We start from the raw sequence: 10,299 nt of genomic DNA, 5'->3' as shown, positions 1-10,299 counted from the left end.
CTCTAACTAGGTAGCACCCTTGTTTTAGTTTGCCTAATTAATTAATGATTTCTAAATAAAAGAGTTTTTTTTTTATCTATTAAAAGATGAGATTAAACTTTCATTTTTTAAAATTTTCGTCTATCTTGTCTTGCAATAACCCAGAAAAAGTAAAAATAATTTCACTGTTATTTAAACGATTATTGTCATTTTGGCCGGCAAAACTTTTTACAGAACATTCAAAAAATCCAAATATATTTATAAATATTACCACAAATTTTGCAAGTTAAAAATTGTATACGAAACATCATGAATTAATGTTTTAATTCAAAAATGTCTATTGATTTTTTTGTAATCTAATATTACAAAAATATATCTGAATTAACCGGTACTTAATATTTTACGTAACACCAGATTGATGCCTAAAATTTTAAATAATGAAGGAAAAAGGAAGGGGTTTTAAATTAAAGCCATAGAACATGGCGTGGCTACAGTGATTGTGAATAGTGTAATAACTGTTTAAATCACATTGACGGCAAGAAATTGTCTTTCTTAAAATAAGATTAAAGATTTTTAATTTTTGAAAAGATCAATCATATAATCAACTAATCTGTACGTAGTAATTTGATTTTTGCTCCCCTTTTGACTCTGCTTTATCATGATTTAGAATTGCAAATATTACAAACATCTATTTTATTATTATAAATGAGCATGTCTCTTGTGAGACGGTCTTACAAATCTTTATCTGTGAGACGGGTCAATCCTACCGATATTCACAATAAAAAATAATACTCTTATCATATAACGAAAATCTAATGGCTCCAAAAATTTCTGTATTTGGTATATGAAAGCCGACAAAGATTATCGAATTTTCATGCTCTTTTCTCATCTTTACACTTCCATATTCCTTTGGTATAATCTTTGAATTGTGAACACCAGATCGAGGTATTCTAATTACAGTAACCACACTTTTTTTATGGGGAGTGTTTTGTTAATTACACTCCAACCCTAATTTTTTTAATTCACAAGTCAGGAAGAATTGCATCATAAAATAAAGGAATTTTATTTAACATTTTAACTTTTATTTAAATCTATTTTGATTTTTTAATATCTATTGTGCCATTATCTCTCTAGTTTTCAATAAAAATAGAATAATAATTTGAGAATTATAATAATTAAATTAAATTTCATGAATAATAAAAAATGGCAAAGAAATTCCAAATTTTTTTTGAAGTAGAAACTTTTTCAGAAGAACTATTAAATGTATGGAATTTCAAATCGACATTTTTTCTTTTAAATGAAAAAAAAAACTTTGGACTCAATACAAATTATGATTTAATTAATGGGAAATAATTTCATAAATATTTTTTAAATAAAAAAGATGAGAAATTATGACACATTAGCTGATAAAAAAACAAATTAAGAGTTAACTGAAACACAAATGAATGATTTTATATTAAAATATTAAAAATAAAATAAATACTGAATATGTTATCATGTAATATAATAATTATACATATTACATGCACATTCAAAAATAGGAAAAAACTTGTTATTGATATTAAATTGAGAAAAACGTAACTGAAAGAAAAACGAATTCACAAATTATTAAAGGGTTACAAAAAAATAAAATAAAATAAATAAAGAAAGAAAGCAAGCTAAAGGGGAGGGTTAAGTTGAGGGTAGGAAGAAGAAAACGCAATTCTGTGTGTACAAATATTGATGAAGCTTCTAACTTTATGAGAGCAAAGTCGATTAGTCTGCATCGAAAGCAGTTTGAAAAGAGATATTCCTCATTTCATGCGTATTCCTTGCGTCGCCGGAACACGGAATACCGAAAACAATGGTCATTCGCTCGTTGATTTTTTTACCATATATCTTCCTTTTGGCCCGCACTCCCATGCAATGCAAGTGGACTTTTACGAGAAATTGGCGGTTCATTGCTAGCTCAACCAATTGAAAATTTTGGAGTATAGCAAAGTGTGTACGTTTGGTTTGGTGCCTTGAAGCCCAAGCCCAAGAGCTTCACCAGATGAAGATAGCAAGATCGACTGTTTGCTTTCCTAGAAACGATTCCAAGTGAAAAATGTGCTTCATATTTAAAAATAGTACTTTTATTATCATATGACATATATAGTATATAGTACGACTGCCGGCTAGCTAGTATCTGGGAGATCTTAACAGCACATACAATTATCATATAATTAAAACTCAGGTAAAGAAGGTGAAACTCACGGAAAGCACAATGTGTCATATGTATATCACATCTAATTGTGAAATACATCAGAAGCTTTTTCATTCTATCATATATAAAATAAGGATATATATATATATATATATATATATATATTGAATTTACATTTCAGGTATATATATATTAGTTTTTTTCTCAAATAATTCTTTTTGGACATGGACTAATTGAGAGTTGGTGGAGTTTGTCAAAACCCCAGCACTCTGTAATACAAACTAATTATCGTTAAAAATATCACTGATATATCATGGATGAGCTCATTACCTCGACCCATCAAGAGCAGGCCCAAACCCCCGGCCCATCTCTCGTCCAGAGGAAAAGCAGGCTCATGACAGGCCAGTGTATTCTCATATAAATATTAAATTTGAGTGTCTAACTCATCATTCACTATATTATTTTTCAGCAGCACTCTTAGATGCAACCTGCGTTTGGACTAGTGTCACTTGCTGGAATCGGATCCTAAATTTTCAGTGAGTATCAATCACCTTTAAAAATTAAAGAAAAAATACATTAATATTTTCAATTCAATTTATAAAAAGGCATGTCCTTGAAATATCTCATAAAAGTATCGAATATAAAATCAAACAAGCACTAGTCTTTGTGGGAGATCGAGCTTCAAAAACTTTAAATAATACTTCTTCTTCCGTCGATCCCAAATATAAATGTTGCATTTCATATTTCAAACGTCTTAAATATATGGTCTAATGTCTGTATTTAGTACTATTTATCAATTATTTTATTAATCTACCATATTCATTAAATAGATTAACTATTTCTAATAATTTTTATATTCCATGAAAACCTTCGTTAAATAAGAACAAAATGAAATATTTTTTTCTAATTATTTGTTGCGAAAACACAAATAAATGAATGGGATGGAGGTACCGGGGTAGTATGTAAAAGAGGAAAATGATGTACAATTTTTATTTAAACTTTTAAAAAGTAGCAAAGAATTGCCAGTGCTGGCTTAATTCGCGAGATGCTGTGGTGATGGTTCTTTTAGTTGCATGATCAAGGGAGATCGAAAATGTTCAGAGGTACAAAAGATATACAATGATTAAACATAATTACTGATTCCCCATCGGAACAAATTATTGGCAAAAGATATTTAGTCTAAAATCCAATGATCACGGGGAAACTAGTTTTTGTTCTGTATCAAAAATATCCGCAGGAGGAATGAAGGAGTCATATGAAAGTCCAGGCACGTTGAAAACAACGTCGTGTATCCTCCATATCTCTTCCATCCTCGTCCTGCTGTGATGCATAGACGTCTCGCCGAATCGGAACACCGTGGCGACGGTCCTCCCTTGATGTGCGATCAATATCCCATCGACGTCTCTATAATCTCCAATGCTGCTACCTATGGTGGTCTCCCAGTACACGGTGTCGTTTTCCGTGGAATGTACTCTGGTGAGGTGAGAGTCTTCCATGTAGATTAAGAGGCCACTCTTCTGGCTGAAGTATCCATAGAGAACATGGCGGATTACCACTGCAGGGCCCTCGTTTCTCTCCATGACCGCTGCTCGATCCGCAGCTACTTTCAGGACGAAGCAATCGTCGTCTCCGATGCGTTTCTCGCCCAGGCATTGTGCTTTTGCGAAGAGGCTTGCGGTGCTCTTTGGATCCAGGCCCTGCGCAATGGTGAAAAATATTTTAAAATTAATGTTTTTTATATAATGATATTAAATCTAGCTGCCATTTGATATTTGTGGTCCCGATCGGAGTAAGACATAGCAAAGCTTTGAATTTTAATGGTTTTTACGGATCCAAGAGTGTGGCAGCATGTGATCTCTTTAGCATATTTGAAATTTTGTAGATTGGTAGCTGCATCTCTCTTTGGCACAGCTTTTCTTGGTTTGACAGAGGAATATAGATCTTTGTAATGGATAAAATAATGGCGAAAATGAAAGAAATATAAAGGATGAAAGAAATATAAAGGATGGGAGTTAAAAAAAAAAAGTAAAAGCACCAAAATCAAAAGTATATGTATCTTCAATCATACACTTTTATTATATATAATATAATATAATAGAATTCGACTACAAAACATTAGATATCACGAACATTTACTATCACTCGATATTTATTTTAAATAAATAAAATTATATAAAATGATCAACGAGATCTAGATCAAATGTCGTACAACGTTATACGAAAAAATTAACATGGAAAATAATTGGGGTACAAAATAAATAGGAGAAGTTTGTGAAAAATTCTCAATCAAAATATTTTTTTGGGTTCACTTCCTACCCACAAAATTATGGTACTATGTCATACAAAATGTGGTACTATAATAGTACCTAAGACTGAATAAAAAAAAATCGACGACACAGAATTGAGGGCTAATTTCCCGAAATAAATAAGTGATGATGTCAGATAGTATCCGTATTGACATGCTCTGTCTCCATAAATCATGTGCGTGTCCAAAGATAAGTGTTGGGTAAAGCAGGGGACACTGTCAGTTCCCATATCCATCACTAAATTAAATCCATGCTATTTATTGATTAAAAACATTTCTTGGAACCTGTTATCCTCACGCTTTGCCCATTAATTTTTTGCTTAATTACATCAAAAACCCAAAATTTAAGACAGATTCGTGAATGCAATTAGTTATTGTACATAATTTAATATATTAATTTACCTGAATGATACGACGTAGAGGACGTTGGGGACCTTTAGCTGCATGAGTACCGAGCCATGGCGTATGCCTCCACGCAATGTTTCCGTCGCTGCCGGCGACCACTTTATTTCCGGCGACCGCCAGTTCAAGTGACCACATACCCGGCGACATTTGCCACATTACAAAACACCCATTTTCACCGCTTCTTGAACCCATCGTTCTCACGCTTTTACCAGACGAAATCTCCGTTTCGCAGCGTATCAGTTTCACAACCCCAGATGTGTACATGTTCTTCGAACATTTTTGCTGCTTTGAGCACCCTGTTGCCGCCAAGTATTGCTGAATTATGTAATACGCCGCAGATGTCTCCTGTATCCAAATCAAATTCAAATGGGCTGAACCGATAACCAGAAATAAACAATTTACAGCTGCTTAATTTGATCACTCACGATGGGGATGTCTTTAATGTGAAGTTGCGAGATGGGTTTGTTTGAAATGGGTATCGGAGCGAGTGGGCATCCCAAAACGCCAAGTAGAAGTCTTAAATCTTGCATCTTCGCTGGACTAACGTTTCCGGATCCGTACAACGGTGGTGACGATGGAAAGCTGCTACCTCCGGGTGGCACACTTCTCTCCATTCCGAACCATTCCCTGATAATTTCCCAAGAACTCTCCTTTTGTTTCCCTTCTTGACTTTCCATTCCTAAATCCGGGCCTTCCATCAAAGGAGTCAGCTGTTGAACACACCACCTCTGTTTCCTATGACCCCTCGAAGCCATCGTTTCTACGCAAATGCAGCACTTTTTGCAATCCTAAGTGTTGATGAGATCAAAAGAAAAAGAAACCAAGAACAAGATATGGAGATTCCAGCATAGAGAAGATATATTGTGAGTTTTAGAGTGAAAGAATCGGTAGCTTTAGGCTCAAGAAGGGACAAAAGGGACCGTCCATCTACCCAACCGCAGAGAGTGAGATCAGAAGATGACAAATTAAGAGTGATATTATAGTGAAATAGAGGTGATTTTTGGGGATCGGGGAGGGGAGCTGTCGCTTTTGGACTGAAATTGTCGTCTCATTACTTCTTTTATTCTTTCGAGCCACTCCAAATGAGAGGGGTATATTGCTGCTGCACTTGTCATCAAGTTGTTATGTATGCACCTACCGTTTTAAGACATATTTTATTAGGATATAACTTAGTACGGGAGTCCCATGAAATTTTCTCGAGTTGGGAATTTCTCCAGCTGTAATAGCTTATTTCCCACTACTATTTTGTATCACTGCTATTTTACTACTATTGTTATATACTTGTAAACCAATATATCCCAATACTATAAAGCCAACATGAGCCATGTTTTGTCATAATGTTTTGTCATAAAATTCCTCATCATAAATGATGCGATCCGGGTGAATCGGGTGAGTGAAGTCGGGACAATCCACCGAACCTGATTTGTGTTTTGTTTAAGGAAATGAGCGAGGAGATAAATCTGTGAGCTATAGCTTCCATTGTGACCTACAGACAAGGAGATGAACTCGTGAATGGGCGCCGGAGGGGTGTCCGGCGTGGCCACTCCGATGTTTAAGTCAGCAGGTGAAGATGAAGGAGAATGACAATATATGTGAAGATATATGTAAATGCCAAGAGCCTCGAATCAAGAAATAACTCTCTCTTTTTATGGAAGACATAAATTCTATTTATTGGAGAAAATATGGTAGGTACCTTGTTTTTAATGCCTACTTGTCAATTGATCATTATAGATGTTGACTTCCTGTCACGCCACCCTATTCTTCTTTCATGTCACATCAATAGGATTCTGTCAGTTATATTTCTCGAGACAAGATCTTATCTTCTAAAGCACTCGAGTACGGCATTGTTATCGAGGTAGCTCGGGTAGAATGCCTCCCAAGAACTTATACGAGAGTCCGGGCTTCTGGTTGCCCGTGGAGTAGAGCACGGGCATCTCTCTGCCCGACTGCTAAAGAAAGCACTCTGCGTATTGACCTTGTATTGGGAATCCATTTAATATCCCGGGTCATCCATGACCCGGACTCTTATGGGAGTATCATCATACTTCATGCAAAAAACTAGATTTATTGTCAATGGCTTTTTACGTTTGAATATATTTTTAGCATTGTCATAAGTAGGTCTCTAAACAAATCTAGTTTGGATTTGTGAACCGAAATCGAACATGTCAGGAACGTATTTTTGTTTTAATTTTAGATGTTTACGTGAGCATCTTGTATAAAATATAACATGGGTTTAGGTGCAGCATAGACCAAATCGTCTCCAAGATATATATGTATATTAGTTGAACGTATAAAGTATAACTGATCTTTCTAATTTATAATGGAAACTAGTAGTCCGATATCTATTTTATATTGAAGTAAATCAAACTTATACTTTTTAAAAACTTTTAGTTTAAAAATATGATCTCATGGCATTTTTTTTTATGACGCTCCACTCGATTATCTTTACCCCCATTCAAATGTATAGCCGTTTGGCAAAGTAGTTGGGCAATTGGCATCTTTTGGGCAAACCAAACAAATCTAAGATAATATATCAAATCTCGTACCAAGTAGGATATGTATTTCACCCACCTATTGATATATATTTTACCATGTAGCAACATATTTATTTATATACTTTAAGGCAGGATCCTACTACCTTAAAAATATAGATATTCTTTCTTTCTTATCAAATTTAATATTGTCCCATGCATCGCTTCCGATCTATACATTTCAACAACAAATTTCGACACACCTAAACTCGGAATTCTAATCAATTAAAGTTCACAAGACTGAAAAATATTTTCAAATGGAAGTTTTTTTTTTTAGGTTTTTAGTTATGAATCGCAAAAGTTAAATTCAAATTTGTTCTTCTTTCCCATAAATATTTGAGTAGGTCTCTTGTGAGACGGTCTCATGAATTTTTATTTGTGAGACGGGTCAACCCTATCGATATTCACAATAAAAAGTAATACTCTTAGTATAAAAAATAATAATTTTTCATTTATGACTCAAATAAGATATTCTTTTCACAAAATACGATCCGTTAAACCATCTCACACAAGTTTTTTTCCGAATGTTTTACAAGAAAAGGACGCATTGGTAGAGGCAAATCAAACGTTGTGGATATGAAGAGTTGGAGAGTCGGCATCAATTGGCTCCAAGTGGGTCAACAGATATATTGACGCCAATTGGTAGCTCAACTTCCAAGGCAAGACTAAATTTTAAAAACAACAAATAAATAATGGGTCTTTCGTATATAGAAATGGTTGGTGTAAACTGAACCTTGTTATTTTACTTTCACATTGACAAATAATTTAGAATTATTTTTATTATTTTATAAACGATAAATTTAAATATGTATTTGGATAAAAAAATGTGAAAATATTTTTAAAATTGTGTTTTTTACATATAGTTTTTAACGAAAAATTATTATATGCTTTTTTTTTTTTATGTTTTTAGAACTGAAGGTAAAACATACTATTTTTTAATTTTTAAAACATTTTTAGAGAATAGTTTTTTAAACACATATTTATTCTTAAATGAACTTTTACAACATTTTAGATTTTTTTTCAGAAAGAACTTTCACAAAAACATTTTACAAATATTAGTCCTAATAGAACTGTAGACTTAAAATCTATCTTCTCTATTTATATTCAAAGGATAGATATATTATATATATTGTATCATTATCATCATCATTATTATTATTATTTTAAATTTCTTGAAAAATATCTTATACTGAATATAGTAGTTATAAGTGGATTATATACTTTATCAAAATATATATTTATAATATTTTTTATTGAATAAAATACATATTTAAAGAAAATTGATATACTTATCCATCGAATCAAGGGATGTGATGTTCCGGTTTGGACCCATTAAAAGCCCAATTCCAGATATCTCTACAATAGTCAAGAGCTCGGCCCATTAAACACGATATTGGCACGTGGCGCATTAACTTGAGGACGACAATAATTATCGCGACATAAATACAAATTGACCATTCCTGTTGTAATAACCTGCTCATTTATTTTCGTTAAAGAAAAAAACTAGCCATTTATTTCAACGATGATTTTAAATTTATAATATTGTATCAAATATATTTGTTTGTTTATCCGCCCATATTAAAAATATTATAAAAATAACTAAGTTCAAAAACAAATTCAATATTTGAGTATGTTTCTCGTGATACGGTCTCACGAATCTTTATCTGTGAGACGAGTCAAACATACCGATATTTACAATAAAAAGTAATACTCTTAGCGTAAAAAGGTATCACTTTTTCATGGATGACTCAAATAAGAGATATGTCTCACAAAATATAATCCGTGAGATCGTCTCACATAAGTTTTTGTCTCAATTTTTTATCTTTGTTTAATTCGTCAACTAATTTTTAAGTTGAACAACAACTTACAATCTTTTAAAAAGAATGTGGTAAAAAATAACTTTATAAAAAAATTATAAATGTGATTGTATAGAAGCCAAAGACTGATCATCCTGTCAAGATATAAAAACTGAGACGGGATGAAAATAACTTTGTGCGGAAGTAAATTAAACCATACATGGAGTATATACTGATTACACATTTTAATTACGATATTGAATGGAAACATGACTTGTACTGCAAAAGACAATTCTTTAAAATTATATTTTCTTTTTAAATGAGATTGTACATTAAAACTTTTGTCTTTATAGAATATCGAGTTTCTTAAAATTTAGATTTGATATATAATATTGTCGGAATTTATTCAATGAATCATATCAAGATCAAAATAAGTCTCTAGAATAGTTGTTGAAAAAAACGAGTGAGATACGAGAGAACAAGGAGAGAATATATAAAGTTCGTGAGAATTTTTTGAAGAACTCGAAAAGACGAAGCATCGTAATTTCACTATGTTGTTGTGACATGTTAGAGACATTTGAAGACACCATACGTACAACGTGTTAATTGAATAATTGTTTTGTTGCTCCAAATTTCGATCACACTGATTTACATTCTTGTTTTTTTGTTATTTTTGCTATTGATATTTTAGGATGCAATCTATTTAATTGATTTGTTAAGGAATAATGTTTTTTTTCTTCACCAATACTGGTTTGATAAACCTGATTTCTTTTCTAGTTAATATTTTACCATGAGTCATTACACATGTTAACATGTGCATAATTATCTCATCTTTATTTTGAATCAAGTCATTTATTTATGTGTTATGTTATTCCGCTGCATATTGTCACAATATGTTACAATATTTAGAACAATACTTATATTTGATAAACACAATCTTTATTATCATGTTAAACAAAATTATTTCAAATATGTTTATTTATTTTTTATATATATATCTGTTGAAAAAAAATATTTCCTCTGTGTATTCAGGCAGATGTATATGAAGACTTGTAATTTGGTTAATAGAATGTCTCTTTCAAATTATTTTTTTTATAA

The 10,299-nt window shown here is 32.2% G+C and overlaps 1 protein-coding gene across 1 annotated transcript; it reads right to left on the bottom strand.

Moving 5' to 3' along the window:
- Window positions 1–3,224: 3,224 nt before the first annotated feature.
- LOC142518220 (uncharacterized) lies at window positions 3,225–5,950 on the bottom strand. The gene is made up of 3 exons (XM_075620956.1): window positions 5,300–5,950; window positions 4,872–5,219; window positions 3,225–3,861 (listed from the first exon to the last, which is right to left on the bottom strand). The coding sequence occupies exons 1-3, from the start codon at window positions 5,627–5,629 to the stop codon at window positions 3,358–3,360; spliced, it is 1,182 nt and encodes a 393-aa protein (XP_075477071.1). The 5' UTR covers window positions 5,630–5,950; the 3' UTR covers window positions 3,225–3,357.
- Window positions 5,951–10,299: the final 4,349 nt, after the last annotated feature.

This window comes from Primulina tabacum, chromosome 11 (genome assembly GCF_025594145.1).
Source record: "Primulina tabacum isolate GXHZ01 chromosome 11, ASM2559414v2, whole genome shotgun sequence".
NCBI classification, from domain to species: domain Eukaryota; kingdom Viridiplantae; phylum Streptophyta; class Magnoliopsida; order Lamiales; family Gesneriaceae; genus Primulina; species Primulina tabacum.
Note: the sequence above shows the minus strand (reverse complement) of the source record. Positions and strands in the feature narration are given on the sequence as shown.